The following is a 25,719-nucleotide window of genomic DNA, read 5'->3' on the forward strand; positions in this document are numbered from 1 at the left end:
CAGGTGCTATCAGGCCCTATCATTCTGAGGAACCTTTCACAAAGAATGAGGAGATTTAAAAAAGAATGGCTTTTTGATTGTTTGGATTTATTTACAACACAACATAATCGAAAGATCCACAACAAATGACAAAAAAACACATTATTTAACACACTGAACTAAAGACAGAGACTTAACCAGTCACACACCTTTGTGCCATCCCTGAAAATTAGTACATGCCTGTCATTTCCAAGGTGTTTGATTTTTCACTTTACCATGGTCATGTACAGAGACTCATGTGAATGTTGAAGTCAGCAGGACTCATCAGTGGGGCATATGGTCCCTGTAAAAATAAATAAAAAAAACAGCTGTGAATATGCTGATATCAAGAGAAACTATAGGGCTGCACGATTTGGGGAATACATTTTAGATTTTTCTGGTTAAAATTGCTTTTTAAAATTGACAAAATACACACACACATATAGCCTATCTATCTATCTATATATATACTGTAAATTTCGCATTGAAAGGTAGCCTGCCTGTCTATAGTTCATATTTAAACGTTTCTGTCGATTTCATACATTTTAGTCTAGTAAAAGTTCAACTGCAATGTGAAGTTTATGCAACAATAACACTAACTAATATAATTCAGAATCCATTTCTTACCTTACATCTTTCTTGTCTTCAAATCGCGTTCTTCTTCTTTTGAGGTAAATCCAATGTAAGCTCACAGCGTGTCTCCCAAACTCGACGAAAAGCAGAGGACTGATGAAGTTTGGTGCTTTGTTTTTGAGGTAATGAGCGCGTTCGCGTTCCATGTGGACGATTTGTATGTCAATCTCTTTTGCGTGCGTGGGCGTGGTCACATTAAAACTAATGAGCAAGGGTTTGAGAAACTGGACATCTTGTTGGTTTTGCAGTGTATTGACTATGGACTAAGAAATCATGATTTGATTGGCGACGACAAGTTACAATAATATGCATTATTTTTATACATATCACCTTTCTGGGTATAACTGCTGAATTTCGACATCCCCGTAAATTATGCAGATGAACCGTCCCGACAGGACAAAGGAAATCTTACCGCTCTAAAATCTCTGAAGGTGATTGGTCCACGTACGCGTAGTAGGCGTAAACTAAGACTCTCCATAAGAGACCGACCCAGAAAGTCCCTCTTGGCACTTCGCCAGAGAGAGGTTTCCAGCTTCCACAACAGTGAAACTCCTTGAGGAGTTTCTCCATTTGTTTTTTTCTTCAGTCTCGTTTCATTCTAGTCTTTTCTTTGTTTCCGTCTTTTATTTGCCTTTGTTCAGTTTCGTCATCGAGTGAAACGTTAGATGATCTTAAATGTTAGATCTAAGCTACAAGCTTTACCTTTGTTGATAATTTAATTAGTTTTTATAGAACAGAATAGTTATTTTTCGTGGCCAGAAAAATAGCCTCTTCGTGAGAGTCTATAAAAGGATAACTTTTCCTGAGAATTGATAGAGGGATCTTACGGCCAGTTTGCGGGACAAACAGTTTGTTTGATAACTAAATGAATTCCATTAACCCTTGTGTGGTGTTCACAACCCAATTTCCCCTGTGGTGTTCCCGGTCAAAAATGACCGGACTATAAAAAATAGCTTATAAATCACTTGTTATGCAATATTATCACCCAATATTGGATTCAATCTTTTTGTCAACTTGTTCTCTTTCAGTTAGGACTGGTTTTATATTTCTATTTGCATCTGATTAATTGTAGGCCTCATTTATTTGATAGTAGACATCTCATTTTTTGAGTAAAAAAAACATTATTTTTGAATAATTTTGGAAATATTAAATGAAATCTGAAGAAAATTGGCACTGTTGATCACACTAGTCTACTTTAATATTTCACCAGGAATTTTGTTTTGAAAAACTTTTATTTTGTACAAAATGGCACATTGTCACTCTTGTGGTGTTCCCGGTCAAAAATGACCGGCCTACAAAAAATAGCTTATAAATCACTCGTTATGCAATATTATCACCCAATATTGGATTCAATCTTTTTGTCCACTTGTTCTCTTTCAATTAGGACTGGTTTTATATTTATATTTGCATCTGATTATTCGTAGGCCTCATTTATTTGATAGTAGGCATCTAATTTTTTGAGTAAAAAAAAAAAAAAGTTTGAATAATTTTGGAAATATTAAATAAAATCTGAAGAAAATTGGCACTGTTGATCACACTAGTCTACTTTAATGTTTCACAAGGAATTTTGTTTTGAAAAACTTTTATTTTGTACAATATGGCACAAAATGGCACATTGTCACCCTTGTGGTGTTCCCGGTCAAAAATGACCGGCCTACAAAAAATAGCTTATAAATCACTCGTTATGCAATATTATCACCCAATATTGGATTCAATCTGTTTGTCCACTTGTTCTCTTTCAATTAGGACTGGTTTTATATTTATATTTGCATCTGATTATTCGTAGGCCTCATTTATTTGATAGTAGGCATCTAATTTTTTGAGTAAATTTTTTTATATTTTTGAATAATTTTGGAAATATTGAATAAAATCTGAAGAAAATTGGCACTGTTGATCACACTAGTCTACTTTAATTTTTCACCAGGAATTTTGTTTTGAAAAACTTTTATTTTGTACACAATGGCACATTGTCACCTTTGTGGTGTTCCCGGTCAAAAATGACCGGCCTACAAAAAATAGCTTATAAATCACTTGTTATGCTATATTATCACCCAATATTGGATTCAATCTTTTTGTCCACTTGTTCTCTTCCAATTAGGACTGGTTTTATATTTCTATTTGCATCTGATTAATTGTAGGCCTCATTTATTTGAGAGTAGGCATCTCATTTTTTGAGATTTTTTTTTTTTTTTTTTATATAATTTTGAAAAAAATAAAATAAAATCTGAAGAAAATTGGCACTGTTGATCACACTAGTCTACTTTAATTTTTCACCAGGAATTTTGTTTTGAAAAACTTTTATTTTGTACAAAATGGCACAGAGTTACACTTGTGGTGTTCCACTGGGCCATTGAGGGCCATTGTTTCAATTGGCCATTGAAAGTGAATGGGAGAGACATGTGTTAGAAGTCCATGAGGAATATCTTTAGATCTGAGTGATGGATTATGGTGAGTTTGGGCTCTTTTTAATCTTAACAACCTCATGTAAATAATGATGTGCCATTTTCCACAATTTATGCATGCTTCATTGAGTTATGAGTTAAAACGCGACATAAGTGCTAGGCTACATCTATATTCAAGGCTCTGTGTGCGCCTGTTGGGGTTTGTGTGTTACAACTCCATTAGGAATATCTTTAGATCTGAGTGATGGATTATGCTGAGTTTGGGCTCTTTTTAATCGAGATAGTCTGCTGAAAATAATGATGTACAGTTTTCTACGATCTGTGCATGCTTCCTGAAGTTATGAGCGAAAACCAAACGCGAGTGCTTCATGAGTATATACTTGGCTAGGTGCGTCTGTGGTATTTTCTGTGTTAGAACGCCATGAGGAATATCTTTAGATCTGATTGAGGGAATATATTGAGTTTGGGCTCATTCTAATCGCGAGCTCCTGCTGTAAATAAGGATGTGCCATTTTTCATGATCAATGTATTTTTCATGAAGATATGAGTAAAAAGGCCAAGTCTAAGCTACCTTGATTGGCTACATGAGTCTGTGCGTCTGTCGTATTTTTTTGGGTTAGAACTCCATGAGGAATATCTTTAGTTCTGAGTGATGGATTATGTTGAGTTTGGACTCATTTTAATTGTAAGCATCTGCTGTAAATAATGATGTGTCATTTTCCACAATCGGAGCATGTTTCATGAAGTTACGAGCGGAAATGTGTCTAAAATGCAGCATCCATACATGGTTTACACATGGCTCTCTTGAAGGGCTTCTTTTAGAAAAACCTAGCTCAAATTTAGTAAAAAGCCTGAAATAATTATGCTTGTTGTATTCTACTCATTGAGACCTTTCAAATGACATATGACACAGGACTATCTGAGCTGTATGATGTATTTGACATATTGCTGAATGTAATACAAAAAAGTAGTTTATAAATTATGATTTTTTTTCTTCTATTTATCAGCAAATAACTCAGCACTACTTAGGAGTTTATCAAATTGGCTACATTCATTGTAAATTTCAGACTCTAAGCTTTCAAATGACACCTATTTTAAGTTGATCAAGGTAAAAATATTATGATTATTTATTTCGCAGCTAGGTGGCGCCTGCAGGGGGTACACTCAGTTTTAGAGTGATAACTCAGCAGTCGTTAGGAGTTGATCAAAGTGATTAGATGCATTAAAAAGCTGAGATTTAAAGCTAAGCTTTAAAATGATACATATTTTGTGTTGTTCCATTCATTGGATGCATTGGTCTCTCCCATTCACTTTCAATGGCCCATTGAAACAATGGCCCACAATGGCCCTCAATGGCCCAGTGGAACACCACAAGTGTAACTCTGTGCCATATTGTACAAAATAAAAGTTTTTCAAAACAAAATTCCTGGTGAAAGATTAAAGTAGACTAGTGTGATCAACAGTGGCAATTTTCTTTAGATTTTATTTAAAATTTCCAAAATAATGTTTTTTTTACTCAAAAATTGAGATGCCTACTCTCAAATAAATGAGGACTACAATTAATCAGATGCAAATAGAAATATAAAACCAGTCCTAATTGAAAGAGAACAAGTGGACAAAAAGATTTAATCCAATATTGGGTGATAATATTGCATAATGAGTGATTTATAAGCTATTTTTTGTAGGCCGGTCATTTTTGACCGGGAACACCACAAGAGTAACAATGTGCCATTTTGTACAAAATAAAAGTTTTTCAAAACAAAATTCCTGGTGAAAAATTCAAGTAGACTAGTGTGATCAACAGTGGCAATTTTCTTCAGATTTTATTTAAAATTTCCAAAATTATTCAAAAATAATGTTTTTTTTACTCAAAAAATGAGATGTCTACTCTCAAATAAATGAGGCCTACGATTAATCAGATGCAAATAGAAATATAAAACCAGTCCTAATTGAAAGAGAACAAGTTGACAAAAAGATTGAATCCAATATTGGGTGATAATATAGCATAACAAGCGATTTATAAGCTATTTTTTGTAGTCCTTTTTTGGACTTTGGACTTATTCATTTTTGACCGGGAACACCACAAGAAAAAATTAAGAAAATTGTCACAAAACATTTCAGAAGTATTTATACCATTTGTGATAAAAGTCACTAAGTTTCAGTCCAAAGCGATAACATTAACTAGTATTTTCGGGAAAAAGAAAATCTTCTCCGGGTCAAAATGACCCGAACACCACATTATCTCATCTCAGGTTAAGGGTTATCTCAGATAATCGATCTGTGATAGGACTATTGATATATGAATGATGAATTATAATTCGTTGTGATTGATTATTCATATACTATCTATTTTCAGCTTCGATAATTTAATGTAACTGTATGCGATATATGAATCATACCCGATTCATCATTATTGATTCCCTATATCATTTGAGCTAGTGTCCTTACAGTTTTATACAAATTACTTAAACAGAGAATATTTGTTTTTGTTTTGAATCAGATCATTTAAAAGTACACACTTAAATGTTTATAAAGGTATATGGCTCATAAATGTGTGACAAGTATTCGCTGAGTTCCCTTTCAAGGGAACTCGCGTTGCGTCGAGATTGACGCTATGGGGAACGGTTTGCGTGATGATGTCTTGAAGCACATGCAAAATCAGTCCAATGGCGTGGCGGAACGTCAGATGCGGGTGACGTCACGTACCAGGAAGCTATAAAGCCTGCTCGAGAAACAGAGCGCGTCAGCTTCTGTGTCTTCAGTAGCGCTCTCTGTGAAATCTGTCCCGTTTATTTGGTGTTGTCTGTCTTTATATCATTATATATATATATAAAGTACATATGGTGAGCAGGCAGCAGTTCAGACAGAACTGGATGTTCTGTTCTGAGGAACTGGATGTTGTCAGTATTGAAGCTGAGTCTGAGGATTCGCCACCTCAGTCTCATGCTTTTGAGGAGTTAATTGAGGTAGTGACAAGAGCAGTCGAAAGACTTAATATTGAGTGGCCAGCTGATAAGCAGGACGTTCGTTCAAAAAGTAAGCTCGACGAACGTTTCCTGCCCACACGATCACAACCTCAACGCCGGAGCCTGCCGTTTTTCCCCGATCTCCACACCGAGGTGTCGAGATCGTGGGAGAAACCAGTTTCATATAGAGTATACAGTGCACAAACATCCAACTATTCATCTATATCAAACTACAGAGAGCATGGTTATGGTGAAATGCCGAAGGTGGAGGAGACGCTTGCGAGCTATCTCTCTCCAGCGACGGCATCTTCATTAAAGGCTCCGGTACTGCCCACCAAGCCAGTCAGAACAACATCTTCGCTGGTGGGCAAAGCATATTCTGCCGCTGGTCAAGCTGCGGCTTGTTTACACACTATGTCCATGTTGCAAGCCTACCAGGCAGAATTATTGGGTGATTTAAATGAGAACGGGGGTATTGGTCCTGAGGTTGTATGTGAACTTCGGCGAGCCACAGATATGTCTCTCAGGGCCACCAAGGAGACGGCAAAATCGATCGGCTGGTCTATGGCAGCCCTGGTGGCCACTGAGAGGTATCTGTGGCTCAACCTCAGCAATATTAAAGAAAAGGAGAAAAATGTTCTGATGGATGCGCCTCTTTCCACTACTGGTCTCTTCGGCGATGCAGTCAATACTGCCATTGAGAAATTTCAAGAGGCATCTAAGCAGGCAGCGGCTTTACAGAAACTCCTCCCCCGCCGTTCTCATCAACAGGCTGCTGAGCGGGAGCAGCCTCAGTCATCCAAGAGTAGCTCCTCGTATCGTGCCACTCAAAAGCAGAGCGTTGCCTCCCGTGCTCCCCCTCAGAAATCTCAGGGACACGGAGGGCGCTCGCAACACCAGCCTTCGAGGGGTAAAACGGATCTGCGGACCGTTATTATCGCCAAGAAGGCTGGTGCAAAAAGGTCCTGACGCCCGAGGGCTCAGGCCAATGAGGGTAGTCCCCCCGCGAAGCAGAGCGGTCAACACTTCTTTTTACGGTGCCCGTCTCTCTTCGGTGCCCTCAGGGGACCGTTCTGCCAACCCTGCCACCTCTGGTGTTTCAGGGCACAGCGGTCTCCGGCGAGCACATATCTCAAGGACCACCCGGAAACGTAGTGGCCTCGGGATGCCCGCCCCCTCTGAGGAGGGATTCAGAGCAGTCTGTTCAGTCGTTCCCTGCCGGTCCTCCGTTACAGGGCGATGGACTGACTACTCAACAACAACAAAATCCAGAATCCAGTCTCGAGAGGCTGGTACCTCTAGTAGAATCTTTGACAGCGTGGAAGCTACTGCCAAATGTTTCTCGTTGGGTCCTGCAGACCGTAGAAAAAGGGTATCAAATACAGTTTGGGTCACGCCCACCCTGGTTTATGGGGGTCCTATCCACAGTGGTGGCCCCCGAGCAGGTTCTGGTTATGGAACAAGAAGTGAACACTCTGTTAGAGAAAGGGGCCATAGAATATGTACCTCCCTCCAACAGGGAAGCCGGGTTTTACAGTCGGTACTTCATAGTTCCAAAAAAGGACGGAGGATTGCGTCCCATTCTGGACCTTCGAGTTCTAAACGAGTCAGTTATGCAGCTCAAATTCAAGATGTTAACATTGAGACCGATCGTGCCACAGATCAGGTCCGAGGACTGGCTTGTCTCGATAGATCTCAAGGACGCGTATTTCCATGTATCCATCCGTCCGTATCACAGGAAGTTCATGAGGTTTGCTTTCGGGGGCAAAGCTTACCAATATCGAGTTCTTCCATTCGGCCTAGCTTGCGCCTTCAGGGTATTCGCATCATGAAATACATCGCCGATTGGTTGATTCTAGCTCAGTCGCATCAGATGGCGGTTCGGCATCGAGATGTCGTTCTCGCACATATGGAAGAGTTGGGGTTACGGCTGAACGCCAAAAAGAGTGTGCTTACTCCGCTTCAGAGGACCACTTTTCTGGGGGTAGTTTGGGATTCAGTGTCGATGCAGGCGCCTGTCACCGCCACGCACAGAGTCCATCCTTGCAGCTGTAAAGAGTATAAAGCTAGGCCTGTCACTCACTGTCAAACAGTTTCAGAGACTGTTGGGCCTTATGGCAGCAGCTTCCAACGTGATACCTTTTGGACTACTGCACATGAGGCCCCTGCAGTGGTGGCTCAGGACCAAGGGGTTTTCCCCGAGGGGCAACCCGTTTCGCAAAATCAGGGTCACGCGGCGCTGCTTACGTGCCCTGGTTATGTGGAAGAAACCTTGGTTTCTGTCCCAAGGCCCCGTGCTGGGAGCTTCTTGTCATCGCAAGCTGCTAACGACGGATGCCTCCCTCACGGGCTGGGGAGCGATCTTTCAGGGTCGTTCAACTCAGGGTCTGTGGAGAGACCATCATCTTTCATGGCACATCAACCGCCTGGAGTTGTTGGCTGTATTTCTGGCTCGCAAGCATTTTCTCACAGATCTCAGGGGACACCATGTTTTAGTTCACACAGACAATAAATCGGTAGTCGCCTACATAAATCATCAAGGGGGTTTGCGCTCACGCCCATTATGCAAGCTGGCACGCCATATCCTCTTGTGGTCCCAGGACAAGCTGTTGTCTCTCAGAGCAGCTTACATTTCTGGGGACCAGAATTTAGGAGCAGATTTTCTGTCGAGACAGAGGCTGAGGCCAGGGGAATGGAGGCTCCACCCCGAGGTGGTGGAGCAGATATGGAGGGTGTTCGGCCAAGCACAAGTGGATCTGTTTGCGTCTCGAGAGACGTCTCACTGTCCACTTTGGTTCTCCCTCACGCATCCAGCTCCTCTGGGACTGGACGCTATGGTACAGACGTGGCCGAGGCTACGTCTATACGCTTTTCCCCCAATTGCTCTGCTCCCGGGAGTTCTGGAGAGAGTTCGCAGGGACCGGATTCACCTACTTATTGTAGCCCCGCGCTGGCCGGGCAGAGTATGGTTTCCCGATCTCGTGTCTCTCTCGATATTTCACCCCGACCAGAACTGTGGAAGCTGTGGGCTTGGCCTCTGAGGGGGCCCAGCTCATAGAGTCAGGTCTCTCAACTGAGGTTGTAGAGACCATTCTACATTCCAGAGCTCCCTCCACGAGGAAACTTTATGCCCTGAAGTGGAGAGTTTTCACTTCCTGGTGTAGTGACCGTCGTTTGGACCCAGTTAACTGCCCAGTTGGTACAGTGCTGGAGTTCCTGCAGGAGCGGTTCACTGCAGGTCTAACCCCGTCCAATTTAAAGGTTTATGTGGCGGCCATAGGTGCTTACCACATTCCTTTGGGTGGAATGTCTGTGGGGAAGGACCCTTTGGTATCTCGTTTCCTTCGTGGCACTTTGAGGCTGAGACCTGCAGCTCGTTCCAGGGTGCCCACTTGGGGTTTGGCTGTTGCTCTCCAAGGCCTTTCCCTGGCCCCTTTCGAGCCTATAGAGGATGTACCGGTCAAATTTCTGACACTGAAAGCTCTTTTCCTCCTCGCTATTTCTTCTCTTAAGAGAATAGGGGATTTACAGGCATTGTCGGTTGCTCCCTCATGCTTAGAGTTTGCACCTGGTATGGTCAAAGCATTTCTCCATCCTAGGCCAGGTTATATCCCCAAGGTCCCCACTAATGTGGCCAGACCTATTATTCTGCAGGCCTTCTGTCCTCCTCCTTTTCAGAATACGGACCAGGAAAGAAATAATTTGCTCTGCCCTGTTCGGGCGTTAGATGCTTATGTCCACAGAGCTGCCCTGTGGCATAAAACTGATCAACTGTTTGTGTGTTTCGGGCCCCCGAATAAGGGGTCCCCTGCATCTAAGCAAAGAATGGACAAGTGGGTGGTTGAGGCCATTTCACTTGCTTATGAGGCGGCCGGACAGCCTTCTCCTTTGGCTGTCCTGTCTCACTCTACAAGGAGTATGGCAGCCTGCAAGGCCCTTATATCAGGAGTTTCCCTACAGGACGTTTGTGATGCGGCAGGCTGGTCCTCACCGCACACCTTCGTCAGATTTTACTCTCTGGACCTAGACTCTACACCAGGGTCTCAGGTTTTGTCATCCTAGTGCTGCTCACTCGATTTCACACAGGACAGACATTTGTAGCTATGGTAGTTGGTATGGACGTTCCCCATAGCGTCAATCTCGGCGCAACGCGAGTTCCCTTGAAAGGGAACGCCTCGGTTATGACTGTAACCTCGGTTCCCTGAAGAGGGAACGAGCGTTGCGTCACCTTGCCATATCTCCTTCATGCCTGTTAGCGACTACTTCAGACTTTACGAAGCTGACGCGCTCTGTTTCTCGAGCAGGCTTTATAGCTTCCTGGTACGTGACGTCACCCGCATCTGACGTTCCGCCACGCCATTGGACTGATTTTACATGTGCTTCAAGACATCATCACGCAAAGCGTTCCCCATAGCGTCAATCTCGATGCAACGCTCGTTCCCTCTTCAGGGAACCGAGGTTACAGTCGTAACCGAGGCGTTTTGTTTCAGTTTATAGAAGTGCTCAAGAAAAAAAAGTTCACAGAGACGGAGAGGCAGAAAGCATACCCTGTTTATTTTCTTTATTTTACAAAAGCAAAATGTTTTGTTTTGATTGTAAGTGGACACATACAAAATTAGACATCTCACAGATTCTCTTTTCACCGGGGCGTTTGCCGACCATAGAGGGTTAATGTGGAGTGGTTCCGTGTCTGCCCTTTTCCTACGAAAATCAATAATTAATTCCTTTGTCTTGGATGTGTTCAAGATGAGGTTATTGTCCTTGCACCACACAACCAGTCTGCGGACCTCCTCCCGATGGGCTGACTCATCTTCCCCCGAGATGAGACCAACCACGGTTGTGTCGTCCGCATACTTAATGATGGTGTTGGTAGGGTGGGTGGTGGTGCAGTCGTATGTGTAGAGAGAGTAGAGCAGTGGACTCAACACACAGCCCTGGGGGAAGTCGGTGCTGAGTGTGAGTTGAGTGGAGATGTGAGTACCTATTCTTACGGTTTGAGGTCAGTTGGTCAGGAAGTCCATAATCCATTGGCAGATGGATCGGGGGAGTCCTAAATCAATAAGTTTGTTGACAAGTCCCCCAGGAATTATTGTATTGAAAGCAGTTTGTTAAGATGAGACCATTGTGGAGAGCAGATAACAGCATCTTCTGTAGACCTGTTCGCTCTGTAGGCAAACTGGTATGGATCAAAGGTGGATGGGAGGTTAGCTATGATATGGTGCTGGACCAACTGCTCAAAGCACTTAGTGTAAGTGCTCACTGGTGTAAGTGCTACAGGGCGGAAGTCATTTAAGTTGCTTATGGTAGGTTTCTTGGGCAGGGGAATTATTGTAGCAGATTTGAGACATGGTGAAACAATGGATTTGGACAGGGACAGATTGAAGAGTCTTGTGAAGACCTCTGAGAGCTGCGCCGCACAGTCCTTTAGTACTCTGCCTGTGACCCCATCTGGACCTGTAGCTTTCCGCAGGTTTACTGAGCACCCGCCTCACCTAATGCTCCAGCACAATGAGTGTATAACTATTGTTGTTGCCATCAGGTGAAGGAGACGAGATGCGTCGGTGGCTGTGCTCCTTACCTCAAAGCAGACGAAGTAACAATTTAATTTCTCTGCCAAAGCGATGTCGCCGTCTGCGGTAGTGTTGATGCTTCTGTAATTGGTGAGCTGCTGGATGCCCTGCCAGGCCCTCTGTAGGTTGTTGTTGTTAAAGTGATCCTCAATCCTCCTCTTGTGAGCTGCTTTGGCATTTCTGATGCCTCTCTTCAGGCTGGCTCCTGAAGAGCTATATAGTGCTCTGTCGCCGGACCTAAAGGCGGTGTTGCGCTCTTTGAGGAGATTACGAACCACTCCCGTGCACCAGGGCTTTTGGTTAGGGTACATTCGAAACTGTTTGCTGATTGTAACGTTGTCAACACATGCGTTGATGTATGAAAGTACCGTGGTGGTATAAGCCTCCAGGTCCTCGTCCTCGAAGATGTCCCAGTTGGTTTTCAGGGAGGCCTGGTAGGGCCTACTAGCTGATAGCAAGTCTATTCTGCTATGAACACAACACTGTTGGGAGCCATACTACACCAACTCAAATACTGGGGCCACCCACTGGAGGCCTCTTGAGGCTGGCTGCCTGGTCGCAGCTTTAATGTATGTCCTACAACATTGGGACTCTCTTCCAAAGAGGCCTGTTAAGGCCTACTACCCGTCAGTGAGTCTACTGCCCGAACTACTAAGGCCAACCACCTGAGGCAAACTGGCCTAAAGAGCCCTTTTTGGGGGGCGGCCCGCCAAGGAGGCCTGCAGAGGCCTACTACTTGACAGCGCAGCCTTCGTTGGCAGATAAGCTGTTTACACAGCGCCTAAAGTATTCCTGGTACCTAACCACGTTGCCCATGGCAGTGTACTCAGCAAAAACGCAAACACTTAAAACCCTTTAGGCAAGGGGAGTACAACATACACCACCCTGCCTCAATGGAGGCCCCAGATTGAGGGGCCTACCATCTATATGCATGGGCGTCAGCTCATGGCAATGCTCTGGCTTCAAGGGAGCATACTTCGAAAACCAAAATGCAGTGAAGGTTAGAACTTTCCACTCGACCCGAGCCATAGTGGTGTGAGGTAGAATGATACAGAGCTGAGAGTGGAGTACTCAGAACTACCCTGTATCAACAGGGGAGTACCAACCACCTGCCCTTGAGAATTTAACCCTCTGGGGTCTGAGGTGTTTTCTGGGCCCTGGAGCTGTTCTGATATGCTCTGACATTTGTGCTTATTTCTGTTACTTGTGACATTTCCATGGCTAAAGTCTGATTACACTGTATTCAGCACAAACTCTGCTACAATAATATGTGAGCAGTATGTATGTTAAAGTTTATAGTTTTGAGATAATGACGTTTATGCGTGGTTTGTGAAAAAAAAAAAGGTCACTGAAATAAGGTAATGAAACCCATACTGATTATTTCTTCCCAAGACTTTTGAAAATTGTATCACGTAGCCTAGAATATTTGTTTCAAAACTATGTGAAATATCATCCTGCATACTCATTCAGATAAAACAATTGATTGATTTAAAATTTGTAAGACATATTTTGTGTAAGAAAGCTTTATGCAAGGAGGCATGAACACTTCATGAATATTGATGTGTTTCACACCTGAGAAGACCCTCCCATAATGGCCCTATCAGGTGCTATCAGGCCCTATCATTCTGAGGAACATTTCACAAAGAATGAGATTTAAAAAAGAATGGCTTTTTGATTGTTTGGATGTGTTTCACACCTGAGAAAGACAAAGACCATCCCATAATGGCCCTATCAGGTGGAACTGTGAGAGAACCAGAACAAAGAATGAGTAGAGATTTTAAAAAGAATGGCTTTTTGATTGTTTGGATTTATTTACAACACAACATAATCCAAAGATACACAACAAAGGACAACAAAAACACATTATTGAACACATTGATCTAAAGACAGAGACTTGAGCAGTCACACACCTTTGTGACATTCCTGAAACATAGTCTGTCATTTCCATGGTGTTTGATTTTTCATTTTACCATGTTCATGTACAGAGACTCATGTGAATGTCTAAGTCAGCAGGGACTCATCAGTGGCATCTGGTCCCTGTAAAAACAACAACAACTGTGAACATGCTGATATCAAGAGAAACTATAGGGATGCACGAATTAGGAAATACATTTTAGATTTTTCTGGTTATAATTTCGGTAAATATTTACTATATATATATATATATATATATATATATTAGTCTGGCACCAGTTTAACTAGTAGCTACAATGTTAAGTTTATGCTACAATAACATGCTTACAATTATGAGTGGAAATTTCTTACCTTAAAAATATTTCTCATCTTCAGATCGCGTTCTTCTAATTCTTCTGAGGTAAATCCAAGGTAAAAAGCACAGCACAGCACAGCACAGCACAAACACAACGTGTCTTCCAAACTCAATGAAAAGCAGAGGAGTACTGAAGTATCTGAGTCTTTGTTTTTGAGGTAATGAGGCGTTTACAGGTTCACGTTCCTTCACGTGGACTATTTGCACGTGAACAGCTCTTGCTGCCCGTGGGTGTGGTCACATTAGAGTTAATGAGGACGCGCTTGAGAAACTGTTCATCTCGTTTTCATTGGGAAAAAAGCGAGACAATCATGCTGGCACGACCGCCAGAACCCCAGAGGATTAACAGGGTGTGGGCCTGCCAGTGACTCTAGAGGTGACAGCATTTTTTCTGCGCCCAGCCTAGGGGAGTGGGGTTTGCTTGCAAGCCAACCACCTTCAACCCATCGCTTGAGCAGTGGCTCAGTGAGCTGAGTGAAGCCTACTCTAGAGGCCTAAGTCAATATGCTAGCTCTGCACAGCATAGACAACCAAAAACAATCTCTTCACAGAGCGAAAAACAGCCCTATCCTGCCCAAAAAGACCCATTGTACTGGGGAGGCCTTCTAAGAGGCCTAACCCTAGGTCTTTATCAATCATGCCTCTACATCAACCTGTATTACTCTTCTCACCCCCGAATGCAGAGAAGGGGGTGGGCCTTGGCCAAACGACTCCCATTGGGAGGAGGCTGTCATCTAGGGATGCTAAAACAGCCTAAACTCACATAGTGAAAGGCCAGAGGCAGAAATGCTTCAGCAGACCGCCTCCACTATCCCTAGTATAGCCTAGGCCAGCTATTGAGGCAGCCCTGGTAAGATCTATATGCATAGATCTATATGCATAGATCTGCCTGAGGCTCGGAGGAGCAACAGCCTCAAGGGAAAGATTTCTCCTATGAGAGGCTGCAAAAACCACTAAGCCCATAACTCTACACATGGAACGATGGTCTGTAGAGAAATACATTTTAGTGTCAGTTGCACACAAAACTGAAATTAAGACCTACTCAGCTCACCTGCGGCGTGCAAAGTGCAGACTTCACCACACAGTTCTCTATGAACCTGGGGTCTACCACCATTACATGCCTGAAAGAGGCACTCTCACTAACCAAGCCAATGCAGGCCATCAGAATATCGTATTCATCATGGGCCTGATGTAAGAAGCGCCCGGGGAGTCGTGGAAGAGAGGAGAGGGCTAAGAAATAATTACGCCCTCAGGGGAAGTGATCCATCACCGACGCTGTGTGCGTTTGTGCTGGATCACCTCCCTCAGATCCCTCTTCTTGCTGGAGTCCCGCCTCTTCTGCGACCTACTCCTCCATGGAGGGGGCGCACTTGAGGCAACGCTGGCTCTCTTGCCCTGTCTACGGTCCTCTGACCATGATGGGCCAGGCCCTCCCGCTTGCCTGGGCATGGAAGCGGACCTCAGGTCCTAAATGCAGCTGAGCACGCCTTCGCCTCTCTGAAATTTCTAACCAACGAGGCAGAGGTGCCGAAAAGTTCGGAAGGCGAAACCGGTGAATCAAAAGCCCTTCTCTTTCTCCCCGATATCGGCCATGTTCAACCACAGATGTCTCTCCGTGGCCACCATCACCGCCATCGACCGGCCGATCGCGGCAGCAGTTTGCTTAGTGGTCTGGATAGCAAGATCCGTGGTACGGCGCAGCTCAGCAACTGCCTCAGGGGACATCCCTGCCCCCTGGTCGGGATCCCCCAGCAGATCGGCCAGGTACACCTTCAACACGCCATGGTGTGCAACACTGACCTGCTGCCGTGTATGCTCTGCCATTCAAACGCGATGTTGCTTTCAAAGGTTTGGATGGCAGGGTTGGAGCTCTCAGTGTTGATGCCTGACACATGCATGTATATTTGATGTGCACGTTGATGTATATTGACACATACCCATGTTCTCCTATCCCCTCAACATCAGCAAAACTAGCACGCTGATGTTGGTGGATATGGGCCGAAAATGGGTTCTTCCATGCCCTCTCAATCTCCGTATGGAGATCAGGAAGGAATGGAAGGCTCACCTGAGCTGGTGGTTTATGGCTGGGGAGAAACCGATCGTCAAGCCTACCGCGAGCGATCTCTCCCCTAACGCGCTGCCAAGCCAACCGCAGCCTGCCTGCCTGCAGCACGATCCATTACATTCACCAGCTCAGCATACACAGAGCAGAGTGGCTGAGAGGGTTCAGAATTTATCTGATTATCAACACCCTCATCAGCCATCTCCTGCTCATCCTGAAGAGCACTCGCTGTTGGGTTAGGCGGAGGAGAGAAATCCTCCACCTGCAGCTCACCCTTGTCAGCCACCAAATTGTCTGAGAGGGTTATTCCCCTCTCAAGGCGATCGGCGAGCTCCATCTGGGAACCCCATGATGCACGTCGCCGCTCTGCCTCAGCATGTGCGGGACCCGAACCACAAGGTCCAGATGCTGAGCCCTCTTCGCTCGAGAAGAGGGCCAGACGAGAGCGGAGCGTTCTCAAGGGAAAACGCACACCGTTTGCACAGGCAGCTCCCTCAAGAACTGCCTGTGCGTGCTCTTCACCCAAACAAAAAATGCACATCTCGTGTGTGTCACCCGCCGTCAAGTATCTTGGGCATGGGTCTGCACACCTCTGGAAGCATTGCTTAGCTTTCTCAGTGCATTTCATTGTTATTTCTTACCGTAATCTCAAGCGTTTACAGACAGAACAGTCCCTGAAGACAAAAAAGGTGATTGTCATGTTTGCAAGGCACCCTTTTATACTTCCAGGTTGCAGGTTAATGAAGTCAGCGGCTGTCGCCGGTCAATATGATTGCCGTGATTTAATAGTGATTTCTGTCACGCCTGAGGCATTCCCCAAAGCGTCATCGACGCAGTGCGAGTTCCACTTTCGAAAGGGAACAACTTACCACAAAGCTCATTTGTATACTTGCAACACATTTACTAAAAAAGTACTAGAGGGGTTTGCCAGAACACTGTATTTTTTTCTGATAAATACATTAATGTACAAAAATACCTACTAAATTATGTTCTACATCCACTATGTCCTCTATTCCACTTCCGTTGTCTCCAGAACCCTACAAATAATGAAAAATGGACATTACCACCATTTTACCACAAAAATGACCAGATAGTTAGTAAGCCTTCAAGACATTCATACATTGTCAGTGCCAAAAAAGTCATTCCTGTCTGTGATCTATAAGCAATAAATTCCTTGCTAAAAAATAAAAAAATAAAAACCTCTCTGTAGATGTAAGATTGACAGTCTCAAGTTTATATGCAGCTTACATCATAGTCATCATCATCAGCTTCATCACAATGACGCTCTGCAGCCCGTGGGTTTCCAACCACTCTTAACTCTGAGATCATGCCCTAAATAAAAAAGACAGGTCCAACATCAACATCAGCCAACATATCAGCTGTGGTTGTATATGAATATAAGTGTATTTCTGGACGGATGGAAAAAATATGTGACCCTGGATCACAAAACCAGTCATAAGTCGCACGGGTATATTTGTGGCAATAGCCAACAATACATTGTATGGGTAAAAAATTATAGATTTTTCTTTTATGCCAAAAATCATTGGGATATTAAGTAAAGATCATGTTCCATGAAGATATTTTGTAAATTTCCTACTGTAAATATATAAAACATGTATTTTTGTGAGTGGATACTGCACAATCGCGAACATAAATGGACAACTTTAAAGGTGATTTTCTCAATGTTTTGATTTTTTTACACCCTCAGATTCCAGATTTACAAATAGTTGTATCTCGACCAAATATTGTCCTATCCTGACAAACCATACATCAATGGAACGCTTATTTATTCAGCTTTCAGATGATGTATAAATCTCAATAATAAAAAAAAAAAAAACATGTGACTGGTTTTTGTGGTCCAGGGTCACAAACATATGTTGACCAGATAGTAGCTAGATCATATTTGTCTGGGACGATTGACTGATCAATTAATAATTTAACAGAAAGACAAACAGAGACAGATAGAAAGGCTACAAAAGATCCAGGTCAACATTCCTTGTTGTCCACACCCCTGAGAATGACCCTTTGAATATTTGAGAAAAATTACAAATATAACACTTTCAAAGATACACAGGACATACTTGATATTTGTCTGGGTCATCAGCTCCACTTTGTCCAACAAAGATCCTGGAGTTTGTCTCCAGCTCCAAGTCATTAGGTGAGCGCTCAAACTTTACCACCTTGGGCTCAGTATCACAGTCCTCGTAGAAAGACACTTGGTCCATATTAACTGCCAGAGAGAAGCGACTCCACTCTAGAGGCTGGTGTGCCACCTCAAAGTTGGCCACCTCTTGAGATCTATCTGAATCAGGCTCTGTGTAATAAAAAATAACTTTCCTTTTGCCATCTTCCACAGCTGAGAGCTTGACCCCCACGTACATGATATTTTGATTGGAGTCTGTGATGGAGAAGAGGACCCCAGCATCATCAGAGGTGGGCTTCAAGTGGAACACAAGAGAGAAGTCTCGGTAGAAATGAGTGGGAAAGTGGGCAAGTGCCATCTGCCCTGTGTTGGTATCCTTTGTGAAGAAGTAAGCGGTTTGTCTGTTTGGGCCTGGAGCCTGGGTGATCTCTTCAGGCGGAGGGCTTCCAATAAGTTGCAGCAGGGAGACTCCACTCTCTTCTATGGTACAAAAAATATTGTGAATTAGTACAGTGACTTTTACTACAGTAAAACGAGACCCAAGCTTCTGAAGGCAGTTTAAATTAATGTGATGTTCGGTGATGGTACATTAAAAAAAAATTATACCATGGTCTGGGTGAATACTCGATTCTGATTGGCTGCAGGGTGTCCATTAAAAAGTGATAGAGGACACCTAGTAAAGGAGTTCTGGTGAAACTGACTGTTTACCGTTCAAAATTAATAAATAAATGCGCTGGCTACATCAGCTGTGAGTAACCATAGCAACAGGCAGTCAAAGTATCCGTTTACAATTTATTGTATCAAAACAAAACTGAAGGGTTCTACGAGCTGAGCGGACTATAAATATCTCAGAAACTAAGTTATTGTTTGTAAAAACTTTAGATTTCGATTGTAAAACTAATTAAAATATAAACTAATGTTTTAAAAATCCTCCGCTGCGCGTCGGACAGTTCACGCCTTGCTGTCGTCCATTAATACCTGACAATGGACACCTCGTCGGGCATTAACCCTTACATATTACATGAAGAATTTACTGAAATGTTCAATATTGCTATTAAAATATAAAAAATAGATGCTTCTTTTTGAATTCAGTTCCTATACTGGTCAAATGTCTAAATTTAGTTATAACTGAAATGTACTATTGAAATATTCAAAATAGATGCCTCCATCAACATTCAGTTCCTAATAGTGCATAAAATAACATTTTAGAAAAAGGGCCATTTAATCTTTGCAATACATGTGAAGTGAAATTGCACCTTTCCAGAAAGTCAACCAGTGCAAAGTCATAAATCAACAAGCTACATCATCTGGGGACTGATAAAAATGGTTACTGGTGTTTATTGTCATGTCTACAGAACTTAGGGGAAAACAGTGAGACGCAGTGGAATAATACTTCACAGTGTACATTACTGTAAGTCCTGTGAGAATCAGACTAAACTTAGTTTTCTGATTATGTGAAATTTTTGCTTTCTCAGGGCTCATGATTGTGAGATCACAGAAATTGTTCCACAACAGTTCTAGGTCTTTATTACAAATTACAAAGAGCACTTTTTAATGTGTTGTTATGAAAATGTACTCTTTTTACATACACTTTTATTTCATAGATATTATATTATCTGCTAGCACTGTATAGTAAAAAAAATAAAAATAAATTAATTTCCTTATAAGTGCACATTCAATTCAGTTAAGTACACTTTCACAAGGGCAAAAAAATAAACACCCCTGCATGATCTTGGTTTTATTTGTTTATATTTTGCTCTTAAATTCAGATATTAATTCATTATCATTTCAACCTTACAGCTGTCAGCCAGTACCAATAACACGTTACTGTGCATGTAAAACATAATTCTAGAGTTATACTTTAGAGCAACATTATACAAAAAAAATCTTGCATAATCTAAAAAAAAAAAAAAAAGAAGCTTTTCCTACCTATTTTTGTCCTGTTTCCAGTCCAAATATATAAAAAAAATCTGAAATCAAGATGCATTTACTAGACAATTAAATAAATGGCATTAGATATTATGTCTTGTTTTCTAGGGGAAAAGAGTTTTTGCTTATAACAACACTGTAAAAAAATTCTAACCTCTCCAAGTCAAAATTTTCTACATCAAAATTTTTAAATTGGCCCAAGTGCAATTCTTGTTGCAATAGTCTGTTAACATTGGCTTTTTAACAACACTGTTAATAATACGTCAGACTAATTGAAAAATTTAGATGTGACCAGTCACTAGAAATTTTTGACTTGGGAATGTAATTTTTTTTTACAGTGAAGCAAAATTATCTGCCAATGGGGTAAGAAAAATTATCTTTTTAGCATTTTTTTGCAGTGTAATGAAAGATCGACAGGCATGTTTGAGCTGAACCTGGCTAAAAGTTCTGACTGTGGGAACGGCATGTCCAATTCCAGGGTCATGTTTTAACGGCAATGGAAGCTTAGAGACTTTTCCCCATACACCATGATTCTCATTAGACACGGCTGTCCAGTCGCTCACACACTTAGCCAACATTCATTTCATTGCTGAGTTGTGCTGTCACCATGTTTCAAAACGCTTACACAGGGGATTCTGTGAGTATAGCTGGCCCATTATTTAATCCAGATGTGTCCACTCGCTCCTGCATCCTACCTCACAACATCAACTCTCAAACACAATCTACTAGTAGTCCAGCCTTCAAATTACCATGTGAGTGAGAGTGCATCATGTTGTTGCGGTGCCATTCGAAAACGACTTCCCATGAAGCCATAACACAACTCATTATAATGGTAGTATGTGACATAACCACCTAATTCAGGGGTTCTCAACCTTTTTGAGACCAGGGACCCCATAGAGGGTAGAAAAAATTCAGGACCCCATCATAATTACAACAGTGAATTATAACCCAAAGATAATGTGGGTGATAACAAAGAACACAATATGCTTGTTTTATTGGTGCAACATAAGTAGTTGAGAGAAAAAAAATCTGTCAGGGGTAAAGAACACAATATCCAGTTGTGAATGCAATATACAGTTTATTGATAATAAACAGGAGATACAGGCAGGACAGGATGGTCAGATGCAATAGTGCAGGGATGGAAGCAGGCCTTGGCAGCGAGGGGGCCGCAATGGGCTGGGATGTCTGCCGAATAACAAAGAGATGATAATCCTGAAACAGTCAGACAGTAAGTAATCCAGACACAAGCAGGAAGCAAAAACACAAGACCTGGAGATTTGAGAGATACTGACAAGAACAAGGTGACAAGACATGAAACCCAAAACAATCTGACAAAGAACACAGCAAACACAAGATGTACAGGTGCTGGTCATAAAATTAGAATATCATCAAAAAGTTGATTTATTTCAAGAATTCAACTTAACAGGTGAAACTAATATATTATATAGACTCATTCCATGCAAAGTGAGATATTTCAAGCCTTTATTTGTTATAATTTTGATGATTATGGCTTACAGCTTATGAAACCCACGAAATCAAAATCCCAGAAAATTAGAATATTACATGAAATCACACAGTAATTACACAGTAATACCATGGTCATTGAACCAGGTTTTGGTTCTTTTGCCAGTGTGGGCAGGTGCAAATCCTGCTGGAAAATGAAGGAAGCATGAAGTGCTCTGAAAATGTCCTGGTAGACGGCTGCGTTGAGTGGACAGCACATTGGACCAACACCAGCCGATGACATGGCTCCCCAAACCAACACAGACTGTGGAAACTTCACACTGGACTTCAAGCATCTTGGATTGTGTGCCTCTCCATTCTTCCTCCAGACTCTGGGACCTTGGTTTCCAAATGAGATGCAAAATTTGCTCTCATCAGAAAAGAGGACTTTGGTCCACTGTGCTTTATTAAATCCAGAGTCAATGCAGCCGTCTACCAGGACATTTTCAGAGCACTTCATGCTTCCTTCATTTTCCAGCAGGATTTGCACCTGCCCACACTGCCAAAAGAACCAAAACCTGGTTCAATGACCATGGTATTACTGTGTAAATAATTACTGTGTGATTTCATGTAATATTCTAATTTTCTGGGATTTTGATTTCGTGGGTTTCATAAGCTGTAAGCCATAATCATCAAAATTATAACAAATAAAGGCTTGAAATATCTCACTTTGCATGCAATGAGTCTATATCATATATTAGTTTCACCTGTTAAGTTGAATTCTTGAAATAAATCAACTTTTTGATGATATTCTAATTTTATGACCAGCACCTGTATAGGTAACGATGACGAGCCGCATGTGCGGCTGATCTGATTAGCTCGTCAACACAGTTGGTAGCTAGGCAACGCTGATAGGCAATCAGACCACTGACAGCACACAACAGTCAGAATGAACAGACAAACCTGCAAACCGTGACAAAATCGTATCTGTGTATCTGTCACATTTTATTATTACATGCAAAAATTATGTAAAATAGCCTACCATTAATTAAAACAAAATGTTTACCTAAGTTATAGACATGTATTTTATTTCCTCTCACTCAACAACAAATCCTTTTGACTGAATGGTATCCAGAACAAAACAAGAAAGAAAAATAAATGTAGCTTAAACAAATTTATTTAAAGCGAAACTGAAACTGGCATCAGGCACCTCAGGCCAATTTGGCTACTACATTTTTCAGTTACCGGCCATTCAGAACTTCTACTAGCCAAAAAATAAAATAAATAAACTAGATTAACTACGTCGCATCTTTTATAGGCTATATTATAAAATTTGGATTTCATACATTAATTTCTTATTCAAACTAAATCCTGTCATCCAGCCATCTCCTCCCTTCCTATTTCATCCTCATCCTTTTCACCAAAAAATGTATTTTAGGTGGACAGATCACTACAGTACAAACATCAAAACAATGTAGGATATCTTGGAAAATAACAATGTCTTTTCGGTTAACCAAATGATTTTTAATCTTCGCTTTTGCTTCAATGTAAATGAACAAGCGCGCCGTTATTTGGTGTAGATTGGCAGGGGAAGCATACACCCTACAGCAATAGCTCTGACTAGCAGCAACAAAATCTGATACAACAAGCATGTTGTGTAACCATAGGACTAGTATTAAAACTAGTGTAGTTTGGTAGGGGAAGCATACACCCTACAGCAATAGCTCAGACTAGCAGCAACAAACTGGTACAACAAGCAAGTTGTACAATGACAGAACTATTGCTAAAACTAGTGTAGTTTGGCAGGGGAAGCATACACCCTACAGCAAGCTCTGACTAGCGGCAACACAATCTGATACAACAAGCTTGTTGTATAACCATAGGACTAGTATTAAAACTATGTAGTTTGGTAGGGGAAGCATACACCCTACAGCAATAGCTCATACTAGCGGCAACAAAATCTGATACAACAAGCATGTTATATAACCATAGGACTAGTATTAAAACTAGTGTAGTTTGGCAGGGGAAGCATACACCCTGTAGCTCTGAGTCATATGCAGTGGCAGCTAAGCAATGTAGTACAGTGTGCTTCCTCATTCATGAAAATGATTTCTGCTCTCGTCGTACTGAATTCCGCTACGATGTTGTTAGTGTTGAATGACAGCCCTCTGCTGTGAACATACCTAATGTGTATTTTGCACAATATGTACCAATAATCTAGATAAGCTTTAGCCACAAAGCATGCGCTAAATTTAACACAGCATGTTGCAATAATCGGATAGAATAAAGAATGAGCATTTTTCCAATGCAACCAGATAAGCCTAAAACAGCACTTTGAATACAACAGCATGTCACTTAGTACAGTATGCGCAATAATACTAGAAGTCTAAGTAATAAGTATATATTCAATAACATTTGCATTAGCAACCAGTTCAGTACTGATAGCAATGTTGCTGAAACAACGACAAGCATTTTGCTGATACCTGGATAAGCTAAGCACAGCATGTGACAATGACACCAGATGTAAGCCTAAAACACAGCCATGTTCCAAATAACGACTGGGCTAAATAACCTTAAAGGGACTATGTGTAGCTTTTTAGGTATTTTATTATCTAAAATCTATATTTTTATTAATAAATATGCCCTCAATGGTGTACAAATACCTATGCCAATGATCAGATTAATCCTCGTAAACTAATAATTTATTATCTTTATATACATGGGACGGGTAGGTCCACGGAGGCTTCCATGTAGTTCCGCCATCTTGAAAAACTATAATAGCAGAGAGGGACAAAAAGTACTAGGCCAATGCGTTTCCACAACGCGTTTTCGTTCAGAACCAGCGTCACGTGACTGAAGCCAGCAGAAGTGGAGGAGCAGAGCAGTGAGAGGCGCTTGTCACTGCCGCGGCAAGTTTAAAAGGATGCACTGCACGGTTATTTATACACCGTTCATTCATACATATGCTGAGTCACAGGATGAGTCCTCGTCGTCGAAAAAGTCCAAAATAGACCGTAAAAGGAAACGTGACCGGAGATTACAAAAACAAGGGTTAATGTCGGGATAGCTAATGCAGGAGAAAGCTTTCAAAAGAGACCCTGAAGTTGCCTGCTTTCTTCTCGACAGTTAAGTCAATGTTACGGTCTTAATTACAAGCTTTTTTTTTCATTGCTTGGTTGTGTACTTTATTATATAGACAGTAGAACATTTATAGTTAAAAGTTAAACAGGCTCTTTGATGAATAGCAGCTATTGAGTAAAGTAACGTTAGAGAAGGCTCTGATGATGATGATATCTAACAATGTACGTACTTCAAAAAATATAACGAGTAAAGAAGGCATTACTACTAATTACCATAGTTAATGTTTTTCACAGTCAGTAATTCATACTGTCACATTCTTTTTTTCGTTGTTTCAAGTTTCAGTTTGTTTTAAATAACAAACCTGTTCACCCGAAGAAAAACTCGAAGTGCTATTATGAGACATCCTGTCATAGCTTTTTAGTACATAACGGCTACCGTAGATGCAACGCGCATTTGAAAAAGTGAGGCGCTGGAGAGCATTATTCGTTTGAATGCAAAATACAATTTCACCACTAGATGGGAGAAATTCCTACACACAGTCCCTTTAAAACAACCATTTTTCCAATAGCAACTAACAGCTTTTAGAGCACTGGTTCTCAAACTTTTTTGGTCGAGCCCCCCTTAAACCCTTAAAAAAAAAAAAAAAAATCTGAGCATGTTTCCAATTAGCAAACAGATAGCCTTAAGCTCAGACATTTTTCCAATAGCTACCAAACAGCCTTAAGGACAAGCATAACAATAACAACAGATAGCCTTTAGCAGTACCTGTCTGTCTGTTGTGTTTTTATATATTTTAATGACTTCCTCACAATTATTTGGAATGTCTCGCTCGATGGAGAGCAGCAGTAGGTCAGAGAGCATCTCTTCATTACCAATGAAAATATGTTGATACAATTAGAATGCATAATACATCAAACAAAAATAGGGAAATTATGATCATATTACTAAATATGATTTACTTTACCAAACAAAACAGAGAATCAAGTAGATAATTATGAGGAATTCATGTTTAGTTATGTTGATGTTATAAATGGTATGTATGTATTCATTAGTGTTAGCTATCATCAAATCAGTAACACTTCCTACAATAAGGTTTCATTAGTTAAATTTGTTAAAGTCCGCGTGAACCGGAAGTTGCAAACGACTTTTCTCCAGTGCTGTGACGTATTTCCCAGTGAAAAGGAATATTGAATAGAGGGCAGG

The 25,719-nt window shown here is 41.7% G+C and overlaps 1 protein-coding gene across 1 annotated transcript in view; it reads right to left on the minus strand.

Annotated features, from left to right (window-relative positions):
- col18a1b (collagen type XVIII alpha 1 chain b) overlaps positions 1-25,719 on the minus strand; it is a 93,915-nt gene that overhangs the window by 57,586 nt on the left and 10,610 nt on the right. The window contains exons 2-4 of the mRNA XM_084426262.1: positions 18,002-18,543; positions 17,169-17,252; positions 16,901-16,957 (exon numbers count right to left, since the gene is read on the minus strand). Of these exons, the coding sequence (XP_084282388.1) occupies positions 16,901-16,957; positions 17,169-17,252; positions 18,002-18,543 (683 nt within the window). The remainder of the gene's footprint in view (positions 1-16,900; positions 16,958-17,168; positions 17,253-18,001; positions 18,544-25,719) is intronic.

This window comes from Rutilus rutilus (genome assembly GCF_951802725.1).
Source record: "Rutilus rutilus genome assembly, chromosome: 12".
Lineage (NCBI taxonomy): Eukaryota > Metazoa > Chordata > Actinopteri > Cypriniformes > Leuciscidae > Rutilus > Rutilus rutilus.